General features: G+C 34.6%; 5 protein-coding genes across 10 annotated transcripts; 2 read left to right on the top strand and 3 right to left on the bottom strand.

Moving 5' to 3' along the window:
• The first annotated feature begins 334 nt into the window (after positions 1 to 334).
• Positions 335 to 6,745, top strand: LOC133306972 (tubulin gamma-1 chain). Of its 2 annotated transcripts, XR_009750987.1 has the most exons (13): positions 335 to 659; positions 942 to 1,142; positions 1,866 to 1,977; positions 2,366 to 2,766; positions 3,042 to 3,095; positions 3,170 to 3,274; positions 4,712 to 4,786; positions 4,891 to 4,935; positions 5,097 to 5,225; positions 5,375 to 5,479; positions 5,558 to 5,635; positions 6,328 to 6,382; positions 6,684 to 6,745. XR_009750987.1 is itself a non-coding variant. In XM_061507389.1 (12 exons), the coding sequence occupies exons 1-11, from the start codon at positions 531 to 533 to the stop codon at positions 5,624 to 5,626; spliced, it is 1,425 nt and encodes a 474-aa protein (XP_061363373.1). In that variant the 5' UTR covers positions 335 to 530; the 3' UTR covers positions 5,627 to 5,635; positions 6,328 to 6,467. The 2 variants fall into 2 exon arrangements, 1 of the variants encoding a protein (XP_061363373.1); XM_061507389.1 differs by lacking the exon at positions 6,684 to 6,745 and having other exon boundaries at positions 6,328 to 6,467.
• On the top strand, positions 6,412 to 9,063 carry LOC133306974 (arabinogalactan protein 20). The gene is made up of 3 exons (XM_061507393.1): positions 6,412 to 6,528; positions 8,059 to 8,240; positions 8,690 to 9,063. Exons 2-3 carry the CDS (start codon positions 8,114 to 8,116, stop codon positions 8,788 to 8,790), a joined length of 228 nt encoding a protein of 75 aa, XP_061363377.1. The 5' UTR covers positions 6,412 to 6,528; positions 8,059 to 8,113; the 3' UTR covers positions 8,791 to 9,063.
• A 290-nt stretch (positions 9,064 to 9,353) lies between these two features.
• LOC133306973 (mitochondrial carrier protein MTM1-like) lies at positions 9,354 to 13,606 on the bottom strand. 4 transcript variants are annotated; one of them, XR_009750988.1, is made up of 11 exons: positions 13,352 to 13,606; positions 13,202 to 13,276; positions 12,944 to 13,063; positions 12,004 to 12,063; positions 11,691 to 11,861; positions 11,455 to 11,551; positions 11,182 to 11,273; positions 10,927 to 11,076; positions 10,384 to 10,470; positions 10,194 to 10,252; positions 9,986 to 10,044 (listed from the first exon to the last, which is right to left on the bottom strand). XR_009750988.1 is itself a non-coding variant. In XM_061507391.1 (10 exons), exons 1-10 carry the CDS (start codon positions 13,598 to 13,600, stop codon positions 9,906 to 9,908), a joined length of 1,209 nt encoding a protein of 402 aa, XP_061363375.1. In that variant the 5' UTR covers positions 13,601 to 13,606; the 3' UTR covers positions 9,354 to 9,905. The 4 variants fall into 4 exon arrangements, 3 of the variants coding, with proteins under 3 accessions (XP_061363375.1, XP_061363376.1, XP_061363374.1); XM_061507391.1 differs by lacking the exon at positions 10,384 to 10,470 and having other exon boundaries at positions 9,354 to 10,044; positions 10,194 to 10,249; XM_061507392.1 differs by lacking the exon at positions 10,384 to 10,470 and having other exon boundaries at positions 9,355 to 10,044; positions 11,470 to 11,551.
• Positions 13,607 to 16,888: 3,282 nt separating this feature from the next.
• LOC133306984 (ethylene-responsive transcription factor CRF6-like) lies at positions 16,889 to 17,887 on the bottom strand. Its single transcript, XM_061507402.1, has one exon. It carries the CDS (start codon positions 17,885 to 17,887, stop codon positions 16,889 to 16,891), a length of 999 nt encoding a protein of 332 aa, XP_061363386.1.
• Positions 17,888 to 19,655: 1,768 nt separating this feature from the next.
• Positions 19,656 to 24,535, bottom strand: LOC133306963 (ubiquitin-conjugating enzyme E2-17 kDa-like). 2 transcript variants are annotated; one of them, XM_061507377.1, is made up of 4 exons: positions 24,325 to 24,535; positions 22,772 to 22,899; positions 20,751 to 20,855; positions 19,656 to 20,053 (listed from the first exon to the last, which is right to left on the bottom strand). In XM_061507377.1, exons 1-4 carry the CDS (start codon positions 24,392 to 24,394, stop codon positions 19,889 to 19,891), a joined length of 468 nt encoding a protein of 155 aa, XP_061363361.1. In that variant the 5' UTR covers positions 24,395 to 24,535; the 3' UTR covers positions 19,656 to 19,888. The 2 variants fall into 2 exon arrangements, with proteins under 2 accessions (XP_061363361.1, XP_061363362.1); XM_061507378.1 differs by having other exon boundaries at positions 19,663 to 20,032; positions 24,325 to 24,532.
• Positions 24,536 to 25,372: the final 837 nt, after the last annotated feature.

Raw genomic sequence — 25,372 nt, 5'->3', positions numbered from 1 at the left:
CACGATGACTCTGTGTTTTGTTTTTCTACAAACTTTTGTCATGAAAAACTATATTATGTCAATTTAACTTTTCTTATTTTTCAAAAAAATAATAATAATAATAATAATAAAGAGTATTTACAATGAACTATGACTATATATTAAAACGAGTTTAAAATAGTTATTTGCATTTAATTTTTTTAAGTAAATAATAAGAGGTCTTTTAATATTTTTTAATTAGTTAATAATGAGATATACAAAAAATATAATATAATAGAAAAGTGAAAAACTAACAACAAATCAAGACGCTACACACTGTGTTAAAGTAAACAGTGGTAATGATTAGCAGGAGGAATGAGGCAGAGAGAGTGTTACATTAATTAAGTGTTCACAAAACAAAGGCAATTGCAAATTGCAAATTGCAAAGCATCATTTTCACTTTTCCCTCATTTTCAGTTTCTCTCTCGTCTCATCCATTTGATATATGGTTTTTTGAAAAAGTGTCTCCCCCCGCCACCAAACCCTAGTTTTCTCGAGAAGCAAACGGAAAAATGCCGAGAGAAATCATCACGCTTCAGGTTGGGCAATGCGGCAACCAGATCGGCATGGAGTTCTGGAAGCAGCTCTGTCTCGAGCATGGCATCAGCAAAGATGGCATCCTCGAAGACTTCGCTACTCAGGTCTGTCCCGTTCTTAGCTTATCGTTACAACGAGAAACTTGGAATTGTCACCGTTGAGTTCTTGAAGATGAGGTCTCACTGTTTCCACAAGTACTTGAATATTCTTGTTTCTAATCGAGGTTTCCAGTTTCCGTTGTTATTTGAAGTTAATATAATTATGAATTTTGATGAGCGAGGGCGTGGGTGAATGATTAGAAGCAACAACTATGCATCATTATCTAACTTGTGATTAGTGAGTGAAGATTAGTTCTGCATTTACTTATTTTGGTCAAAATGCTCCAGGGAGGTGATAGGAAAGATGTATTCTTCTATCAAGCTGATGATCAGCATTATATACCACGAGCGCTACTGATTGACTTGGAGCCAAGAGTGATTAATGGAATTCAAAATAGCGACTACCGAAATCTCTATAATCATGAGAACATCTTTGTCTCTGATCATGGAGGTGGTGCAGGAAACAATTGGGCCAGTGGATACCATCAGGTTTGTTACTGGATCATCCTGTAATTATGATGATTTGCATGTCATCCTTTGACAAAAGTTTTGTTACTTCGGAGATTTCTTTTTCCATCTCAATGCCATGTCATCACATGGAGAAGTTTTTGTACTTTTGTGCAGTAATGCTCCTTTTGTTTGGTTTTTGGTACATCCATAAAGATAAACTCTGTGTGTGTGTGTTTACAGACACTCTTGATGATTGTGGGTTGACGCAGTTGTCAATGTTGCCAAATCACCGCATAAGACCAGTGATGAGTTTTGTTATGACTACTGATGGTTGTCCAGTTATGCTGGGTAACATGCAGTTGTAAAGGATGTCAGTTGATGGCTCTGTTATTTATTGGAGCATTAACTGGCACTAGATAATTGTTAAAAATTATTGCTTCACATGTAATCACGAAAAAGTCACGCGGAAAACATTTGTACATGAATAATATTTCTTCTTTTTCTGGAACTAGAAATGCCTCAGATGGTCTGACTGTATCTTGGCAACCTTCTAATTCTCTAGCAATTTTGTACTGGGCCTGATTTGTGCCTTGCAAATGAGTTTACAAATGATAGTCCTGATAAGTCACCCCATAGGAATCATTATCAACTTTTTTAAAACATAAGGAAAGATCTTGATGGGCAATGTCTTAGAAGTGGTGACTTATACTTTTGGAATGTGAAGTAATTGTTTAACTAATGTGGATGTTAATATCTGGTCAGGGAAAGAATGTTGAAGAAGACATAATGGACATGATTGACAGAGAAGCAGATGGTAGTGACAGTCTTGAGGGTTTTGTTCTATGTCATTCAATTGCTGGAGGAACAGGCTCAGGTTTCTTTTCCTCTTGTCTTTGCCTTAAAACATCCAATATTGCACCCATTTGTTCAATGGGTGCATCTGAAGAAGCAAAATATTGCTGAAATGATTGACTAAATTAGCACCTGATGCATATTGTAATTGTAGTCTTAATTTCAACCAAAAATCAAATTGATCTTACTCTTAAGAGTGAGAAATTGAATAGGATTGCACCTTTTGGCTTATCTGGTCCTAAACTTGCTTGTAATACATGATGGTTGGGATTCCTATTTAGCCTTTGAACTTGCTGCATACAAGATGGAAAAACTTAAAAGATTTCCCAAGTATTTCTCCCGTGTATTTTTATTATTTATTTATTTTAAATTCTCTCGTGTATTACGTGTTTTTCCGTACTCTTGTGCAGGTATGGGCTCTTACTTGTTGGAGACTCTGAATGACCGCTACAGCAAAAAACTGGTTCAGACATACAGTGTGTTTCCTAACCAAATGGAGACAAGTGATGTGGTAGTCCAACCATACAATTCACTTTTGACACTCAAGCGATTGACACTTAATGCAGATTGTGTTGTAGTTCTTGATAATACTGCACTAAATAGAATTGCTGTGGAACGACTTCATTTATCAAATCCAACATTTTCTCAAACAAATTCCTTAGTTTCTACTGTGATGTCTGCTAGCACAACCACTCTTCGATATCCAGGATACATGAATAATGATTTGGTTGGTCTTCTTGCCTCTTTGATTCCAACACCAAGATGCCATTTTCTAATGACAGGATATACGCCTTTGACAGTGGAACGTCAGGTGAGATCATTGTCATTTTTTGTTTCCAAAAAATGATATTTTGGGCATAAAAGTTTTTCCTAAATTTGTGTCTTGTGAAGATTTCTGTTGTTAAATTGTTGAACTGAAAGGGATCCGCAGAGAAACTATTGGTTCATCTCTCTCTCTCTCTTCCTTTACCCCATTTTACCCTCCTTCCATAATCTGATTGGGATATGCATATGCTGCCGAAAAAATATGATTTTTCCTATTACACTTCCGGGGAACATTTAAAAGTTTGATGGTATTCCTTGCAGGCTAATGTTATTCGTAAGACCACTGTACTTGATGTTATGAGAAGACTTCTGCAGGTATAATGAAGGCTTAAAAGTTGAACTTCAAATTAAATGGCTATGTGCTCTACTGACATTAATATTCCTGGCAGGCAAAGAATATTATGGTCTCTTCTTATGCTCGGACCAAAGATGCTAGCCAAGCAAAATATATATCAATTCTGAATATCATCCAAGGAGAGGTTGATCCAACTCAGGTAATGACAATAATCATGCAGTATTAATAATACTTTAGAATTTTCTGTTTGTAAATTGAAACTAAGGGCCTGTTTGGAGCACCTAATAAGAAAGATAGGATATGATAGTTTATCACATCCTCTTTTAATCAACTGTTTGGTGAGCCCATAGGATAGGATAAAGTTATCAGGTTGGCTCATTTTATCCTATTGAGAGCCTGATAACTTATCCTAAGGGAACCCTTGGGTTACAATCCAAGAGGATAGGATTGAAAAAATAAATTTATTTTATTCCATCCTAACCCTCTCCATCCTTTTCTCCCTTTCCCCCTCTCTCACTTTACCAGTGTATCATCGATAACTTTGCCACTGGCAGTCTGGCCAACCCTACCTTGACCATGACCCAAGTCCACTCCGGCGACCAAGGGCAAGAGAGAGAGCTTATAGGTGATGACGGAAAACGAGGGTTTTGGATCAAGGTGGAGTTAGAAACGAGGGTCTTTGTTAGAAACGTGCTACCATTTGCAAGCCTTTTATTACGGTATCTGAGTTCACCGTCTCATCCCAAGAACCCTTTTGCATAGAAATGTTGGCATCACCTCCAAGCTTCTCGGGTTGTATGCATCGTGTGGGTTTATTGATGAGGCCCATGACCTATTCGATCAAATAGCTAACAAAGTAACAAGCATGCTTATTTCTTTTTCTTAAATAAATTAAAATAGGAATTAATGTATAAATAAATTAAAAAACAAGTTTTAAAATCAAATAAAAATTATTATATAAAAATCTATCATTCACACCAAACACATGATAGGATACTGTTATCTTATCAGGCTTTTTATCTGGTGCACATCAAACACAGGATAAGATGTGAGCTTATCAGACTCATATCATATCCTACCATTATCCAACCCACTTATCCTATTCGTCTTTATCCTATCCTGTGCACCAAACGAGCCCTAAGTTACAAAAAAATAAATAACCGTACCAGCCATTTGCTAAGTGCCTGTTTGGCCTTGCGGTGAAAGTTGTGCTTTTTCAAGAGACACTTTCTTAGTAATTAATTCTGTAAGAGCGTTATTATGAAGAGACAATTATGTTCATAATTTTTTTTTTCTTCTGTTTCTACTATTGCTTTGTAGGTGAAGCACGAATTTCCTGCTTCTTTACAACATCAGATCTTTTGCTTCTGCTGTTAATAAAAGCAATTTTATGCTTCAGTCAAAGACCTTGAAAGATTAAATAATGTACCTTTTTTTAAATAAAAGCTTTACATTATTCTTTCTCCGATGTCAGTGCTTTTCTAGTTTGGTACTGCTGTTTTTATTAAGTTTTCATCTAGTTGTAGCTTGCTCAGATTGACTTGTGTAGTTAAATATCATGTTTATACTTTGTAGGATGTAAATATCTTAGCAGTGCTATAGTATATCATGATTTTATCTTTCTCTATGGATTTAGGTTCATGAAAGTTTGCAGAGGATACGTGAAAGAAAGCTAGTTAACTTTATTGAATGGGGTCCTGCAAGTATTCAGGTTTGTGATCCGTGCCAGAGAAAGTTGTAGCAGCAGCGTAAATTTGTCTCCTTTCTCTTTAGTTTTGTGACATAATCTGATCGCCTTTCCTGCACTAATGGCAGGTTGCTCTATCCAGAAAGTCACCATATGTTCAAACTGCGCATAGGGTAGGACTCTATATCCGTTTTCTTTCAGTCTTTCCTTTTATGCTTAGTTTATCTGATTGTAGAGATAGATGAACATATCTTTTTAAAAATGATTGTTATTCTGAGGTTGGATAATAAAAAAATTGATTGACTAAATGACCTATATGTGCTGCATTTGGTAGGTCAGTGGCCTTATGCTAGCAAGCCATACTAGCATACGTCACCTTTTCAGTAAATGTTTGGGCCAGTATGAGAAGTTAAGAAAGAAACAAGCCTTTTTAGACAACTACCGGAAGTTCCCAATGTTTGCTGTAAGTATGCCACTTTCATGTGCACAATCTGATATCAATCTTGTGAGGCTGCCGTTGCATCTGTTAAATACTTCTTTTCCCTGTAGCATCTTCATGTAGTACTTAGATACTTGTCATTTCATCTGATGACATCAATAAAAAATGGACAGGATAATGACCTCTCAGAGTTTGATGAATCAAGGGACATAATTGAGAGTTTGGTTGATGAATATAAGGCCTGTGAGTCTCCAGATTATATCAAGTGGGGAATGGAGGTAGATGCTCTACTACCCAACTTCCCATTTTAAGTTCATATGGTATACTGCTAATTTTTATTTTTATTTCTTACGTAGGATCCAAACAATATGCTATCAGGAGAAGGCAGTGCTACTGGATCACTGGATCCAAAATCAGTAGTGTGAAGAAACCAAGTAAGCTATGATTAGGACATAATTTTAGGTTTTCTTCAAGTTTTTTAGATTTTATTTTATTTTCTTTCTCTAGCAAGATAAATAAAATATCAATAGGAAAAGGTGAAATATGAAAGTTGAATGTGGTTACCACATGTTCAGCTTTTAGGTTCAATCAGTCAGGTTACAGGCACTAACTTTTGGTTTCCTTTTCTCCTTGGAATGTCTTTTTCCTGTGACCTGAATGCTTGATGTCTGAGTATTCAGGTATGCTGCCTTTCAGTCTGTCTTAATTTTTAAAAAAATAAAAATTAAAAAACTCTGAATATATTTTGAGTAATCTGCTCTTCCCTGTCTCCCCTCCATCTTTTCTTTACCCTACTGCTGTAGGATGTGGAATTATATATATATATATATATATATGAAAATGCACGTTCCGGTTTAATAGCCTCTATTCTATCCATACTCGGTAACCATCTGTTTGGAGTTTGTACCGTAGAAATATATTACAATCAAACTTAAATAGGTAGAACCACATAGTTCAGTGATGATGTAAAACTTATGCACTGTTGGTGAATAAGAATTTAATCCTAAGTTTTTTATTTCCACATCCTTCTAAGATTCTTAATCCCAAGTTTTTTATTTCCACATCCTTCTAACATTCTTCCGAATACTTAATAGGAAGGTGATAAGCCTGAACCATGTCATTGCAGGTACAGAGGTACTACAAGGGAGGGAAAGGAAAGGATTTTGTGTAAGATCAGCAAGGTTTCTAATGAATTTTATTTGGGTTACCAGATGGTTTTCCGTGTGATAATTTTGGCTTGCATTGTTTGTTAATCATTTTCACATCCGTTCAAGCGAGATCGAGTACAGAGTCTCACTGTATTTATTGGTCTTTAACAATGTATATGGTTAGTTGCTCACTGCCTCACTGGAATGTAGAAAATTATGGAATCTAGATTTATTATCTAGATATGAGTTGTTGGATGATTTTGTTGTTGCTTTAGGATGAACCATAAAATACTTAAATTGATGTGCACAGATTTACGTGATTCATGTGATGCAGGGATTCACGTTATACGGTCCCGTTAAATTAGCCTTGGGTTCCTCAATTATGGACACCGTGATTGGTGGTGTTTGTCTATTTGTGAAAGGGACTTCCTTCGAGGAAAAAACTTCATGTGGTAACAACTAAGTGTATTACAATTAGTGTAAACCAAATGTTAGAATGGGTCTATATTAAGCACCTATTTCTATGATTAAGTACAATCAATACTATTTGCTCCTGTGTGGCTTGACTAAAGGAGTTCTTGTGGCTTGCAAAGACATATATATCACCGGGAAATGTTGGTATAGGAATAGAAAATAGAAAGAAGCTCCGTTATCAACGTAATTGTACTGAAAGTGTATTGTATGCGTCGTTTGGTGGTGTGATTCATTCATGTGAAGTCGCATGGTTCGAGAGCACATTGGATGTTCTCTTTTCAGGCTTAGACACGCGTTCAAGTCACCTTTAGATGTGGCATTGGATTTGTTCTCTCTCCATGTCCAAACATGTTTTTATTTGCAATAAACCAGAGATAGGAACCCAAGAGCCTTCTGTTTTGGTTCTTCGCTGATGAAGAACATGTAAGCGATACAGCATCTTGGGTATCGCTATAAAATGTGGTTGACATGCAGATGAAGCCGAAGAAAGTTTCCTTTCAATATTTCAATAGGTGGACAATCGTAAGATAGAACCAAAGCAATTGATTTCTTTGTTTTAACCACAAAAATTCCAAGAGATATCCGATTTTATTCTATTTTTTGGTTTCAAATTCACAACCTTTTGAGAGTTTATCAGAGCATAAACAATGAAGACACAGGGATATTAGTTATTGCTCAATTCCACTAGATCCGCAAATAAATTTATATTAATGCTACAAAAAAATTATTTTATTACCACAGTAGAAGAAAAATGTGGCATCATAACGTTTGCCTGGTTGAAAAATGGCTCAACGTTGCCCGAACGTTGTTTGAAAAAGAACAAAATGTCTAAGCAAAAGAATTAATAGAATCCAAAGTGACTTACTCAAGCTTTATTATAATTTTGTTTTTCAAAGCAAACAAATAGAAGATTACATCAATATAGGCAGTAAAATGTGACAGCAAACAAAACGAAAAGAGAAAAACGTAAGAAACAACTGCCACATGGCCTTGTTAGCGCCAATTCAAAATAACACGACAAAAGATGTGTTATAGCAGTAGGTAGGTGGTCCCCTCACCTTACAGGGAAAGAGAAGGAAGAGAGACACTGAATCTCAATCTCAATATCAATGATGTGATGATATTTACCGCCTTTCTCACTCACTCTGGACTTGACTTTCTATATAAAGGGAAAGGAGCTCCTTTTCAGTGCATTCTAAACAGACTAACATATTGTAATACCTGTTTGGTTTTAGGTTCTGGTGTTTCTACAGTGCGACGGTCCGTCTCTCCTCGTGAGACGGTGAATAAATGGCATTTCTCAAAGCTTCTTTTGGACTTTTATCGATCTATATTCTTGTCTTTGCCATCTTTTCACCTGCTGTTCTTGAAGCCCAATCCCTTTCCCTTGCACCTGCTCCTGGTCCCTCCAGTGATGGTAACTCTCTCATTCTTTCCTCACATTTGTAGCTTGAGAAAAATTGAAGCTTTTTTTTTTCACCTCCTTTAAGTGTCCATTGAACATTTATGTCTGTGAAAGAATCAAGAACTTAATGCTGCACTCGGTTTTGAATTTTGTCCCATCTCTTCCCTTCATTTCAGTGCTAAATTTGAATTTGATCTTGACAAGTAGTGGTAGATCTCGGAAACTCATTCAGTTAAGGAGAATTTAGATCTCGAGAAGGTCTCAGAAATAATTCACTTCTACTTTTTAACCATAATTGTCGTAATGAAAAGGCAACAAAGAGTAACACTGGTTTGTCCATGTAGTTTTTCTTTTTCTTTTTCTTTTGTTAGTGGATAAAGTTAAATGACATGACAGTAACAAAATGTGCCCTTTGTTTCATTTTGCTTTTAATGTTTTTATTTGTCTTGGCTATTCATCAGGTACTTCAATAGACCAAGGGATTGCATACGTGCTAATGCTTGTGGCGTTGGTGCTCACGTACCTCATCCACCCTCTTGATGCGTCTTCCCATCAGTTCTAAATTATCTGTGCTACTTTCTTGTAGAAATTGACCATAGTAGGGGCTGACTGGCTGAGGTTATGTGTTCTGTTCGACTATTATTATTATTATTATTATGAAAACTCAATCGTAATTCATTACTCTTATCGGTGGTTAAGAATCACTGTTAAACCCATTGAAAAGTTTACACTATTTCCTGCTTACTAACTTCTTATTATGGGTTGTCCACTTGTCGTGTCGTCCCGTAAAATTCACACCCCAAAATTACACGGAAAAATCCTATATTTTCCCCGTTTCCATTACTTCATCTTTCCTTTTTCCTTTATTTTTTTAATTAGGTAAAAATCACATAAGCCAGACTTCAACTCAGGAGCACATTCCTGCTTAGAGTAATGCATGTAGAAACACCTTAGTCAAAGATAAATAAATAAATAAAAAGATGCTAGTGCTTTCAAGAGTGTATCACCATTTTTTGTGATACTAAACTAGAATATCTGATTAACCATATTGATAATGACCCTCCATTGATTCATTACAGAACTGTGAGAATTCTTAAATCTTAATGCTTGAACTCCAAAAATAATAATCCTGTATTTCATTCTTAAAAATGAGATCTTCCATAATATTCACAAACAAATCTTAACTTGTATACATTAATGAATTGGGTTTATGACAATTCGTAGAATACATATGCTTGTGACAAAGCGGATACATCACAAGAATTGTGTGAATTCGTATTCTTTCTACCAAAAGAAAAGAAAACAAAAAAAAAACTATTTCCTCTGTGGAAGCTTATCTCCTTGCTGTCAAGGGCCAACTCGTTGTCTCAATACCACAATGGCACTTATTAAAATTCCTTATAATGTTGCAAATGTAATGATGAAAAACCGAGACACTTAATGCTACGGGAATCTAGGACAATTATTTGATTTTACTCATTAGTAGGTTCCCACTGCCCAATGTTCTGTTGCTTCTTGAGCTCTGACTTCTTGCAATGTCAGGGGATGTCAGGAACATTATTTTTCTGGGGCTGAGATTTGGTGTCTTTGATGTGATTCACTATTAAGCTAACTTTAAAATGGAAACAGAAGCCTCAAGCAACGCAAACAGGGCTAGATGATGAACGCAAGTATCTTCTATGATGATGAAGTTGGATGTCTATGATGTAAAGCATACTTGACAACTTCGTAAAAGGAGACAACTATCCCAACCGATGGACCAGCACGACCTACACGGGGACCCACACCAGTAAATAGCCCTCTAAATCCTCCATCCCTGTCCCAAGAAAAGTGCAGAACCCCATGATCAGTCCAAAGCCTATATCCTAAATGACCCTCTTAATTCTGCTCAAGAAATAACATGATCCACAGAGAAGGAAATTAAATGAAATCAGACCAATGATCAGTTCAGAAAGATGCACATACCTCCAAATCTCGAGCAATGTTGTTCTTGTTGTCATCTTTAATGCCCTCTCAGGATTCTTCTGGGAAAATGCAAAGGAGACCATATGTTATAAAAAATGAAGTCATCAAATGAATGGCAGAGAATCACACCAAAACAATATCTACAGTAAATTATGCAACTCTGCAAGTTGATCTGTATGATGAAACAAACCTATGACAGTTTAGCAATGCCCAAATGAAAATTAAAAATGGTGATGACTGATGGGGGGAATCACGCCAAAACATTGGGAAAATATTCCTGCAATGAACAATGTTTACTTATCATGCTTTAAAGTTTATCTGGAAAACCATATCAATGGTCAATTATGTAGCTCTGCAAGTTGATCTGTACTAGTGGCGGAGAAATTTGTGATAGGAGCCAAATTATATATACATTTTAAATTTAATAATTAAAATAAAAAATTATGTGATTAAAATTTAATAGGAAATTATATTATAAATAAAAATACTCACAATATAATATAATATAAAAAGCCCGAAAGAAAATTTATTACAAAAATCAAAATCACTTCACTTAACTATTGCTTAGCTCACTAGTTTTAAGGGACAAAACAGTATAATGATGCATGAAGTTTGATTTTAGTCAGCAACTTGCATTGCATTTTAAGGTGATGTTAGTCAGCAACCTAGGTTGTTGTCTTCTCTTGGAGTGCATAGAAAATTATCCACTAAAAGCTAGGTTTTGAGAAACAACCTCAATTTGTCGTCGAGTTTTTGCCACATCAAGTGGACATGTGGCAGCAGATGCTAAAGTTCCTGCAATAAAACCAGCAGAAAAATTTGCCCCGAGGACAGTGGCTGCACTTGCTCCGTCGCCCACTAGGCCAAGAATTCTTTTCCTTATCTGTAAAGCATCTCCCAGGTCAATATATGCACAAAGAAATACCCCAAACAAAAATAAAAAATCAAAAGCTATTCATTACATTGATTAAATGTAACAAGATCTTACTGGCTCAATGGTAGACCAGCAAATTGCAGAAAATGGAACATCACGTGAAAGTTGTGCTCCAAGGCCAGTCCACCAGAAACGGTACCGATGTACTGTTAAAAAAAGTAATCAGAATAATTACTAAATGAGGCAACCAAAAGAACACATACATCATACAGTGCACCAGAAACTGTATATTTAGTCGTTTATAAAGAAAACAATAACTAAACATGTATTAACTCAGAAGGAAAACTGAGAACGATAATCAAAGAAGGATGCGAAGAGTACACTTACAGCTTTGAAGAATACTCGTGCCCTTGACGGGGTTGATGACTCCATGCAATGTCTTCCACAACCCTGGAGGGTTGGCACTTTGGGTTACTCTAAATGCCTAGAGAATGATGGAAAACAAGAAAAAAAAAATGAATAATTCAACCCAAAAAAAAAACACAGCACGTAAGTTTCTTTTGAGAAGAGGTTATAAAGAAATCATGCAATGCATCCACATTCTAGCATACAAAATTTATTACCTGCATGCGTGTCCTTGCAAGTTCTATAGGATAACAAGAAATGCAAGCCAATGAACGTGCAGCTGATCCTGCAACTAATGGAACATAAGGTGTTAAATTTGGAGCATTCTGAGTTGTAAACTCTTCCATCAAGTTGCGGAAGATATCATAACAAGGCATATAGATTCCAACCTATTTGAAAGCAAAAAACACAAGACCATTAGTATATAACTATATGTGACATGTATAAACAAAATGCATTTGGAAGAACCAAAATAAACAGTATCAGCCTCTAAAGCAAACCATAAAGCACAAAACAGAAAACTTAGCTTACAGTTGGCACAGCCAATGCTAAACTTGCATTTGTGCCTCTCCACAACCTTGTAAACCCTTCCTGCATAAATTCACACCTGTGAACCCTCTTATAGTAAGTTGTTTGTGTGCCGAATGGGAAAAAACACATAACTAAGTACAAAAAACACCTACACAACGGATGCTTGAACAGTTACTACTTACCATGTGTGAAACATACGTTTTACAGACTATTTTATCAGAAACTTCATGCAAGTTTTATAAATCTATTTCAACAGTTAATACCTATCAGGTTCGGAGTTCCTTACCGTCCTACTTACAACATTTAAGCCTTAAATCCAAACAAAAGTCATCAGTTACAATTGAATCTAACATACGTGCACCACACATTCGCTTTCACCAGGCAAGCCTAGAAACATAATTTCTAATCAACTTTGACCAAGGTACCCAATTTCCCACCCTGATTTTCTCACATGTCCACTCTGAGTCTGAGAGAGCTATATGCCTAAATAATAAAGGGGCAAAACTTCTTAACTATGTTTCCATACAACTACCTTTAAAGGATACTCTCCTTCATATACAGACATAGCCATCTAATGTCCATCCTGATGCGGAAGTATGTCTAATGCATCAGTAGACGTTACTCTCACACTACTCACTGGCCACTGCAGTAACGCACATCCTTTTATCTTTTTGTGGAGCAGAGCTAAAAGTATAATATTATAAAGAAATACCAAGAGTTAAGAATATATGGTCAATAGAACCTCCTAGCCATGAAAGGACAAGACCCCCTACAGAACATGTCTGAATCGAAGACACGGAGGAAATTTTTATTGTATGAGAAAAGAATACACTAGATGGAAACATTCACATACTGAACACGTTATCTGGCAACAGTTAAGAGAGAATCAAAACTTATTTGATTATACTTGAGTAAAACACGACGCACCCCAGTAACTAACCTGACGTATAACTTTGTAGAGGACATCTAACGTCCCTTTATACCGATTACACCCTGAAGGACATTGTAAGTCAGAGGCAGATACTGCATTCATACCAGGACATGTAACCTCGTGCACCATCTGAAAATAAATAAATAAATTTATTTGTAAAACCGTAGAATACAAAAGGGAATGTATAAAATATTAAATAGGAGCAAAAATAGAGAAGCAAAATAGCATACAACCGAATTTAGTTAATGGATACAAGTTTAGCATTACCGTTTTAGTTTGAAAAGATGACATCTGAGAAATGCCTTGATAGGGAACCCCAGCAGCCTGTGCTTGCAATCTTGTCTGAAAGAGACATAAACATAAACATGGTTGGTTGATCACAAAATTGATGATAAAGGTTTGAAAAGGTTGGGGTACCTTGGCGACATCGAGAGGATTAACGATGATAGCAGAAAGGAAAGCGGCACCAGAAGCGGACAAAGCCCTCTCTCCAATACTCAATTGCGTATCGGAATTGGAAAGTGTGCGTTCTGACATTGGACAAACCTTTCCTTCGGAATCAGCACCCAAACAATTGTTTAGGTTTTCGTTTTTTCTACTTCTTCTGTTAGAGAGAGAGAGAGAGAGATTCGTGGCGTTTGATTGAGGGCGCCAAACAATTCGCATAATCTCTTGGACTTGGACCCAACCAGTTTCAGAATATCCTCTTTCCTTTTATTCTATTCTATTATTCCGTTGTGGATTATTCCGTCATATTATATATGTTTTCAAATCAAATTTGATATCGTGTTCTTATAATTAGAGATAATTTCAAATACAGTTCAGTTGGCACATGAGAGCTAAACAGGTGGAGGTAGGATCATGTTTTCGAATCTCTTCAGTACCATCTTTGGGAGGGATTTAAAGCCTTAATCCTGGACCCGTCCCGATCGGATTAGTTGCGAAGCAATGAATCGATTGAAATATTTTTAAAAAAAGAAGATAATTTCAAATATAAAATGATGATAGTTTAGTTATTTAGAGAATTGAGTAGTTGTGATGAGAATATATGTTTAATCTTTTTTGATAATATCTTTGAGAAGGGTTTAAAGTCTTACTCCCGTGATCGGTCTTGAATCGCATTAGTTGCGAAGTGATGAATCGAATGAAATATTAAAAAAAAAAAAGTTTCAAATGAGTTTTATTATGGAAAAAGTGTTTGTTATTTTAAATGACATAAAGTTATGTCATTTTAAAAGAGAGATAGACACAAAATAATTTTTATATTTAAAATTTAAATTAAAAAAATCACCCACTTTCTCTCCCCCATTATTTCTATTTTTTGTGTCTATCTCTCTCTCCTAAAATGACATAACTTATGTCATTTAAAATGACAAACACCAAACCCTTTTATTATATACAGTTTTGACAATTAAAAATGGGTTCGTTTTTCTACAGTTACTGCAGATAAGTTATCTGCAGTAAGCCCAATACGACTTCGTTTTGGGCCGAAATCATGGTATTTTGGTAATTTTAATTTATTTCAGGATTATAATAGTCTTTATATTTATAATTTTTTAAGATTTCATCAAAATGACGTCATTTTGAGAATAAATACAGATAACTTATTTCCATTAACTGCAAAAACATTTTTCCCATTAAAAATTGTGAAATAATTTTTTTTTTAAGTTTATATCATGAGGCCGGTTATATTATCTGCCACTTTTTTCTTACTACTTTTATTATCACTTTTTCTTTGTTAATTAAATTTAAATCAACGATTTAAAATAATTTAAAATTTAATTAAACTAAATAAGATCTTACAATCTTATTTATCTGATAAATTTAAATTGAAGATCTAACTGTCTCAAGTATATTAAATTCTCAAGTTTAAAAAAAAAAAAATTAATAACACAACACACATACTTCTGTGAGTGAGTGAGTGAGTTTGTGTTGGGCGACAAACACCCAATGACCTCTCAAACGTAACACAACGTGAAGGCATGAACATAGACAAGGTTGAACTTATCGCAAAGATAAAATAAAATAAAAAAACATTCACGTTGAGAAAATTTAGAAAAACTTGAGAATTAATATACTAGAGGTAGTTAGGATCTTCAAATTAAATTTATCAGATAGATAAAGGCGTGAGATCTATTAATTTATCTATTCAGTTTAATTAAATTTTAAGTTATTTTAAATCATTGATTTGAATTTAATCTAAGAAAGAAAAAGTAGTAGTAACGGTAGTAAGAAAAAAGTGGTAGAAAATATAACCCACCTCTTATATCATATATACATTGTGTTTGAAACCTTTAAATGTAGGAGATGATTTGGTTTGATTTCAAAAGTAAATTCTATATTTAAATTTATAATCAAACAGTAATAAGAGAATAATCTGAATGTGTTCGGAGATCCCATTAATAATAACCGATATCACCAAATATATATATATATATATATATATATATATATATATATATATATATATATATAAGCAAAATGATTGGAATCGCTCTGATTCTATCTCTGTTCGTTCCGTTTGAAGAAAGGTAGGATCCCAACAAAGAATCGATCTTTCTTTTAGTTGTTGAATATCTCTTTGATTGATCAATGTGTGATATTTTGAATCCTCTTTCCTAATGGAATCGAAATGACTACAGCAAGCAAGGATCACCGTCCGGATCTTACGATACGACACCGGATCCTGAGTTTTTTTTTTTTTACAGCCATGGGGCCCATTTTTTTGTGTCAGCTGTAGATAACACTATCTACGGCAGCTGCAGAAATGTTAAGCCCATATATATATATATATATATGAGGAAAGTTATGGTTACAACTCATTTTTGTTTACAACCATAATCTTAACCGTTGATTTTCGTCAATCAACGGTTATTAATTTCTGAAATTAAATTTATTAATTAATTATTAATTCGCAATAAATGATAACCGTTGATGGGCAGAAATCAACAGTTATGATTATGGTTGTAAAATGTTGTGAATAAAAATAGGTTGTAAGTATAATCTTCCTCTATATATATATATATATTAGTTTTTTTTTATCTAATGGCTATAAGATGAGGTGTCAAAGGATACTACCTCATATAAATATATATATATATATAATTAAATTTTTGCAAATAAAACTATATACTCGCGGAAGTACATAATATAACCTAGTGTACTTACATTTACATAGTTTAGTTTGCAAGAATTTGTAAACAAAAATTTTGTAAATACAACCTTTAACAAAAGATATATATGATTTTTGTTATGGCCTAAGGGTGCCTGATGATAAACAAGACCAGGTCTTCTCTAACGAAAACAAAGATCCATGAAATGTGTACTTTGAGAAAAAGACCACCTTAACGAGAACGAAGCTGATAACTCAACCTTTTTATTACAACTAGAAATGCCAGATGACCTTTAACAGAGCTATGCTAAAAGCCTAATTACATTCTCTTGCTAAAAGGCTAACAAACCTCCACCGAGTATAGCTAACCAAGATACGCTATGTGTGGTTATGTGATATGACTAAAAGGTGCAATGACCGAGTGAACAAATTCTACCAAGGCGTAAAAGAAAAGGGTAATTAGCTGAAAAAAAAATAAGGACAAATAATATATCAAATAAATATCCTTAGGGGGGATCGCCCTCCCTAAGCTCCCAGTTGCTCCACCACTCCTTAATTGACCAACCATTGAACATGAAATTATGTAAAACAGAACTTTAAGCTTAATGCACGATTAACTTGAGTTTTGATCCCTGCGTAATGTATGTCAGTGGCCTAAAAAAAGTTATCCCGCCAACAACCCATTAAACTTTGATGTTTAAAATATAAGAACATCAAATTTTACAAAGATAAATAATATATAATATTCATATGTAGTAGAGGGCCAAAACACAAATCACAACATCCAAGATTAATTGAGACTATTACCGCACTAATAACAAAAATTGAAAGAAACTAAATCTTTACATTTCTCGGCTACCTAAATTAAGTTCAGTTGAATTGAAATAAGTATCTATATCATTATTGCACGGTTCAAAATCCTCAATAAGAGGAAGGGAAATATCACTGGATTTATCGTGATATATAAATTGTGGCATACTCATTTCATCAAAAAACATCGAAGGAGGAGTTTGATTAATATCGAAATAACAATCCGTGGAGTTTGAATCTAAAAATAAAAAGCTGTATTGCGAACTTTTGTCTTCTCTAATCTCACATTCCCATCCATGCTCTTGTCTGATCTCAGACTCTGATTGAGAAACCTCATCAGCATCCGCCATAAATTCAAATGCAGAAGAGGGTGAAGTCAAATTAGGAGATTCTATACTACTATCATGAAAGTCTTTACCACAACTACTCATATGAGATTCTTTAGGTGAAAAACTGTCATGACTACTACTCACATTCTCATCAGATTCAGATTCAGTAGTTATAACACTACTATCTTCAGATTCTTTGTTAACATTGTCGAAAGTAACATCATCGTACATGTCTATATCCATGTTCAAATCTTCTTTTATCATGAGTACGCTCTTCTTTTCAGGGGGTTTGATGAAATTAGTAATAGCATCTGAGCCTTTGAGACGAATAGCCTCTCTGTCATAAGCCATAGCAGCCTCTTCGGCGGTGTCATAGGTACCCAACCACATCCTCGTCTGCTTCACAGGATCTCTGATTTCTGCACCCCATCTCCCCCCACGATCACGAACTCCTCGAAGCTTCGTGGCGGTGGTTTTTCTTGAAGACACACCTGTTAAACAAGTTTGGCGCTCCACCATTCTGATCTCATTCACAACCTTCTTCTCTGTAGGATGGTGTGTCATTCCTTCATCTTGAGCTTCATCGTCGGTGGCATAGGGATCCATCACTGAAACTCGAACCACCTTCGGTGCCTTATCCAGAAGCCCTGGTTTGAGAAACTTACAAGCAACAGATTTCTGCACAGTGAAACTGGCTTCCATGGATCGAGTAATGAGAAACGCGGGACGGGAAAGAACGAAGAGAGTCCTCACTCAAGTACTAGACAATCACTTTTATAACACGGATTATGGATCATAACATGATCTTTTTAAAAAAAAACAGAATCTATTTTCTTGTTTTATGATTATATCGAAGAGGATTTTGACTAATACTAAATTTTAAGTATAGCACGGGAGAGTAATCTTAATCAGTTTGTTGCCTTTTTTTTCCAATCTTTTAAAATTTAGATATTGGCAAGTATATCTTGGATTTTGACAAGTCAACTTTTTTATCCAAAAAAATCCTTAGTAATGTTATTGGCAAGTATATCATGGATTATATAGATATTTTTAAATTTAGGTAAAGTATTAAAATATAAATCAAAAGAAAATTGTTTTAAAAGATATTCGAATTCGTAAAAGAGGTATGTATAATTAATTTAAGGATAGGATATTGTAACAATCAATTAGTGTTACTACCAATATTACTACCGATCAATTTCATTGTTAGATCGATTATATTGATTCAACGGTTATATTTATTTTCATCTTTGTATGGTTATGATTTTCCATATTTAGTACACATTAAATATGAAAAATCATAACCATACAAAAGGTGAAAATAAATATAAAATATTAAATATGGGGAATCATAACCATACAAAGAGAGAAATAAATATAACCGTTGGATCAACATAATCCATCTAACGGTGAAATTGATTGGTAGTACCGCTAGTTGGTTGTTACAATATCCTTCCTCATTAATTTATGGGTAAAGGATTTCTCCAGTCAACGGAGATAAGTTATCTCCGATGAACCCAAAACAATGTTATTTTGGGACGAAAATCAAGGTATTTTTGTAATTCTAATATATTCAGGATTATATTAGTCTCTATCATTATAATTTTATAATCCAAAACGACGTCGTTTTGAGCTCACTAGAGATAACTTTATCTCCGATGACTGGAGAAATATTTTCCCCTTAATTTATATAGAAATATAAGATATAAATTAAAAATATTTAAAATTATAATAAAGATATGTACAATTAATTTTAATAAAAGATATTTAATAATTACATCTGTCATTCTTTAAGAAAGAATAGATTGTAAATTTTAAAATAAAAATTCAAAAATTCCTTACAATTTACTCTTCAACCATTTATTTCCTATTTTTTTATCACTCAACGTTTCTATTATTTTTTACGTCCAAATCTATTTTAACACAGATAAAAAATAACTTCATTTATATTTTGTTCTCGTGAATAACAGAAAAATTATTTTGGGAACTTTTTCCAAAAATCATTGAAGAATTGATTTCCAAACTTTTTTCACTAAAAGTAAAACTCAGGTTGCTATGATTTTTCTAACATCAGAATCTTTGAAGATTTAGGAAAATAAAATGTGAATCATGTGTCAGAAATTGGTTTGTTCACACTATTTTTTAGAAGAATAAAAAAAAAAATTATTCAAGCTAAATCTGAAGATCAAACAATCGCATACAATCTGACACTTCAATCTTCAAATTTAAATTGGATTCTTCAAATTAATTTCTCGTTTAAACACAATTTCTATATAGATTTTTGTGCTTAATTTCACAAGATTGAGTCACGTGATGCAATCCGATTGATCCATACTCTTTCTTAAAAACAATATCTAAGAAAACATCTTCCTCGATTTTGGCACCAGGTTTCTCAGAAGTCATGGCATATTTATTCATTTCAGAACCTCCCAACTCTTTTTGTTCAAAATACAAGTTTTTCTTGTGTCATCTCAGCTAGTAAATGGTTGGCGTGGCGGAAGCAAAAGTAATCAACGATTCAACACAAAGCAACATGTACAAAGAAAACGGGTGATAGCAAAAATGTATGGTTGATGGTCTGGTGGAATATTGAAGAACATCAGCTACAGATATGAGACCTATCCTCAATATGTAAATGGCAGGAATGAAAAGATAGATTATACATTATGACTCTTTTAACAAATAGAAGGCTTTTGCAACATGCTAGCCCATAGCATACTTCTGAGTCCAACTCCGAGCAGTCGTCTCGTACTTGGACCTATCTGTCTTATACATATGAGCGATTTCAGGCACCAAAGGATCGTCTGGGTTTGGATCCGTCAATAGGGAACAAATGGAGAGCAGCACCTGAAAAAGGAAACAGAAACCCTTCCCACCCACTTAAAAAACTGTAATAACTCAGAAGACAAAACAGTAACCATGCATTGCAGTGATAGCCCTCCAATAAAATAATGACAACAAATTAAGTGGGAAACGTTCCTTGTAAAATTTAATATTAATAGCTACAACTTCAGGATTACCAAGGTACAACAATTGCATGCAGTCTAATGGGTACCACATTCACATCTGCAAATACCTCTTAAAATTTGGTTTCACTTCAACATTGAAGTCAAAATGGAAAAGAAACCTTAGAAGGAAACTGACAGCTATCTCGAGGTTCTAACTCATACTATAAAAGACAAAAGGAAACAGTCTTCCTAAAACCAAATAATAATAATAGGATTTGTAATAGATTACAGTGTACTAAATAGACTCAAGATATTTCCTAGCATACTTATCCATCAGTATTCTGGATTATGGCAGATAACATCATCATCATACAGATCATAAGTAGGTAAACTTGTCCTACATGATGCTCAAACTTAATGTTTAGCATCAGCTCACCAAGAGACTTGTTATTCATATATTTCTTTGCCCTGATACTGTACCAGATGTGAACCTAGTCAAAGTCTACCAAAATATTTCACCGTGCTTATAATCATTATTGCTGTACTGCAAAATTTTCTTTCTAACACAAGTTATGCCCATGAAAAATATGTTAAAAAATTTAGAATAGTGTCAGAACCTTAGATAGTGTCAAAGCAGGGCTCCACTGCTCCTTTAAGATATCAAGACAAATACTTCCATTGCTGTTGATGTTCGGGTGAAAAACTTTAGTCCTGAATGCTACCTGCAAGAAAAAAAGGTATATAGGTAGAAAAAGAAAGGTTGCAAAATTTGAACAAATTGTGCTTAAGGTGAATTGGAAGCCACATCTAGTAATGCAAAAGTTGGTCATTTGAAAAGCTATCTTCAACTTCGTTTTCTTGGAATTAAGATAAAGAGTTAAGAACACATTTTCCTGAGCACACGATTCAGATCTGAAATGTCAATTAGAAAGAACTCAGTGAAATTAGTTAGATCACTGGACATGAAAACACTTTCATTCTTTTTGTCTTTATAATAGGTAGAAGTTCTTTTGATCTTTTAAATGATTTGTGGGTAAAAGTTAAAGCAAAATAAACCAGCTCCTCAATGGCAACAGACACTGTAAAGTCATTTGCATCCACCACCACTTGTGGTGAATTTGGAAGAATAAAGTATGTTTATGATTGTTGATGGAAAAATCAATGATTAAGATTTCTATTAAATACAAGAACATGTAACAAAGCATGAATACATAAGAATTAACCCCCTTCATTTTCCCGCCAGCAGTTACTACTTAAAGTTTATTCTCTAAAGTACAGGGAAACTAGAAAGGATCCGGATCCCACCAGTGGTCAATGGATCCTTCTCCAACCAAACAAGAATATGGCTCTTCCACCATATAGATCTTGAGGAAGCACCAATTCCTTGGTCATATCCTCCAACATCTCACTCCCCAAGAACTGTTGCTGCTTTAACCCCAACAATTTGGCCTTGGAAGTTAACATCACTCACTATTCCAATTTCCAACCCATTTGGTCCCCTCACTATTGGAATCCCAAAAAAACATATGGTGCTCCAAGTTGTATTCTTCAAATAGTGGCTTCAACGCACGAATTTTCCACCTTTGCAGCTCATTGTAGCAGAATTCATCTTTTTTCTAGTTTATATTACTCACCTATGAAGCACCGACACTTCAAAATCCCTGACGTGTCGTGTCTGACACTTCCGATACTCACCGACACTTTCCGACACTCAAATACTCGTTGCAAAGACTCAAAAAAGGTCCAAAGGTTATGTTGCGTTGCATTTTGAGTTCCAACTATTAGATTTGTTGGATTACGATTACTATTTTATTGAGTTTAATATAAACATTTGGGATATGTTATGTTTCTTTGCAAAATTGATGGGTATTATAAGTTTAGCTTTATTTTTTTGTTACATTATTGAATATTAAATATAATATACACTACATAAATTAAAAATATTATATAATATCAAAACGTTTCCTAACGTGTCGAAATTTAACATTTTTTAGAATTAACGTGTCGGAGTGTTGTGTCGTATCCCGTGTCGGTGTCGGTGTCGGTGCAACATAGTTACTCACTATCAGATACAATTTTAATGAGGTAGCTCCATCTCTACAGGTAACTGTTAGAAACTTCAAGCAAGTGAAAACTGCAGGTGATCTGCTCCCCAAATGGAAAAATTAATATTTATTTTCAGCTCAACCAATCATACCCATATGGTAAACTTCTAAGCAGAAAACAGAACTCAACCGTAAAGAAACTAGAGTAGTCCACCACATATTCAACATAGTAACTATAACTAGTAAGGACTAAGGACTCGTCGAACTCCAAACAAAGCCACGCGACTATGATTTCGCATATTCATCAATCATCACCAGAATTTAATCTACCAATAACATAAACATCTCAGTCAAGGCACTCAATTTAGAATCAAGATTAACTGTAGAGTGAAAGAAGGGCACATTGGAAGATTGAAAAGCAAAATAAAATATCTTTAAAAAATCCACAAAAAATGGGATTAATAAATAGTAGGAACAATATGAAATTTAGGAAAAAATGAAAATTTAACAATATAAACGATGAAAGTCCACTATTCTACAAGCATAACAAAGGTTGAATTATTAAAATTGCATTGAGTAGGACTAAGCAATACCTTGGGTGGCTTGAATGGATAATCAGGAGGAAAATGAATGTTAGCTAGAAAAACACCCCCAGCATAAGGGCTATCAGGGGGACCCATTATAGTTGCTTGCCAATGAAACATATCTTCTGCTACAGGACCTGTGAAGGTGATATAATCAAGAAAATAACAAATTTACATCAGATTACAAATATAACATCAGAAAATAATGCAACGATGTGTAACAAGCTGAAGAATGGACTTTAAATAAATTTTCAAATAATATGTACTGACTCACAATCTTATATCTGCTTGTTTGATAAATATGTTAATAAACATTTAGAAAGATAATATGAGCCTGTTCTGGTCGACCCAACTAGCCAACCCAGCAACACAGGCCCAATGTCAAAGTCACTTGCCACCTCCTCAGCCCTACCAATGCTGCAACCCCTGCTCCATGCAACAGGTTCCCCAATGTAAGACATCAGAATGTCCTACATTGGGGCGTGGACCTTTCCTTTTTCCCCACAGGCATCCGAAAAATGGCTAACTGGGGACTCCCCCCCTGATGCCCCTCCGACACAGCAGCGGCTGTCAGCGCAGCAGCAACTGCAAAGTGCCTTGCCATAGCAAGGAGGACTGCGTTAACTCTTCCACATAACAGTTGACTAACCTTCCCACTCTCCTCTTGAGTGAAGCCTATAAATACCCCATTATATCACACAAGAAAGGCATCACAGAATCACCTCATGAGCCGTTACCCTGTCCACATTGAGAGCCATTGCAGTCACCTAACCCCCCCCACAACAAAAAAAAAAACACTTTTCACATAGCACCTGGGACTGCCTCCAGCTTTGGTCCATACCACCGCTGGGAAGGAAACCCCTAAAGTGATCGTAACACCCATCCGGGTTACATGTTTGGTTCTCACAATAAACCAACGGTTCAGAGCCAAATATAATCTTAAGCAAGAGTTATCTTCCAAGGCATGCATCTAAATGGAAACCACAGACAGAGATAATTAAGTTGGCTTCTATAATCCATGATAATTGTTGTAAATCCGTAGTATAAACAAAATCTCAATTAAAAGAAGGCAATAGAGAGATTCTAATAGTCATAGCGTCTGAACTCTAAATGTAGGATTTTAACTTTAGCAGAAAGAACAACAAAAAGCATTTAATTTAAAAAAAATACTGAAATTTCAGGACAGTAACTCATCACTTTAACAAAATTAAGAAACAATAAACTAATGAATCGCTGGTTATCACTCGTAACCATGAAAAGTTTCTGAGTACCAGAAACGTCTAACAAAATCCCATATTGACGATAATCTTTTAAAGTCACGACCTACGATGTGAAGCTGAGAACAAATATCTCATTATACTTCCTCAAAGATTGCAAATTTATTAAACTCACATATATACATAGTGTAAACTTGCAACACAAATTACAAAATGCAGATAAACCCATGGAATAAGGAAAAAATGACAACGACCCACGTACATATAAATTCCAAAACTCATAGATCGAGTAACATGGGAAAGCTTAGGGCAAAAAGAAGAGGAATTTGGTAAAGGAAACTGTACCGGCACTGCATGAGGTTGGAGGGTCTTTCTGGAGGTCCTTGAGCTCCTTCAGGATCCGCTTGGAGGCCATGGAACGGAACAACACAATAAAATTTCCTTTCGATCTACAAAGTAAAGGAAGAGTTGCAGAGAGAAGAAATACTTTCTTCGACGAAACAAAACAAGGAGAGAAAATCAACTTGAAGAAATAACTATGCAATGAAGGGAAAGGAAAGGAAAGAGAAAATAATGTCAATGTCTCGGAAAAAATTTCAAGTCACTTTTCATTTTTACAAAAACTTGGACCAATATTAGTCTTCTCCCCTTTTTTTCTATTATTATTACATTTTTTTTATTTTTTTATTTTTTCATTTTGGGGTTTCTTTAATGTACTTCTTCTTCATCTAAATTTGTTTACAATATTGTACTAAAAAAAAAATTGTTTACAATACAAAGTGGGAAAAATATTTATATCTCATACAAAAATAAACGGTTCTCATAATAAAAAAGATAAAAAAGTTTATCAAAAATCACTTTATTTTTATGTAAGTAAGTAATACAGAAGAATTTTTCTTGCAATAAAAGTACAAACATTAAACCCATACAAATTTTTGCCAATCGGTATTTTACCAAGGGTAAAGTGTGTGTCATTTTAAAGGATGTAAAGTTGTGTCATTTTAAGAAAGAGAAAGAGATAAATAAAAGAGGAGAGAGTTGACAAAAAAAATAAAAGTATGGGTCCCACCTCTTTATGAGAGTGAAAGAATATAAATTGTGTCGTTTAAAAGAATAAACATTTTTTTCCTTTTACCAAATCAACGCGTCATTGACTGATTGCCAGCATTTACCAAAAGTACAAACATTAAATGGTATGCTCTGTTCAGTCTGTTGATAGACCCAAAAGGGATTATGGGTTATATGCCTTTTGACTTTGGTGATGTGATTATTAAAATATATGATCGGAACAATTTTCAGGTCAAATATATTGTCTAAATAGTGCATAACGACGCGGCTGGTTGGCAGACGTTTAAAGACATGACACCCTTGATGTCGCGTCCAGTACAAATTC

The sequence above is a fragment of the Gastrolobium bilobum genome, unplaced genomic scaffold (assembly GCF_033153095.1).
Source record: "Gastrolobium bilobum isolate Gb01-03AN ecotype WA unplaced genomic scaffold, APGP_CSIRO_Gbil_v1 utg10532, whole genome shotgun sequence".
Lineage (NCBI taxonomy): Eukaryota > Viridiplantae > Streptophyta > Magnoliopsida > Fabales > Fabaceae > Gastrolobium > Gastrolobium bilobum.
This window is presented reverse-complemented; position numbering and strand designations above follow the sequence as displayed.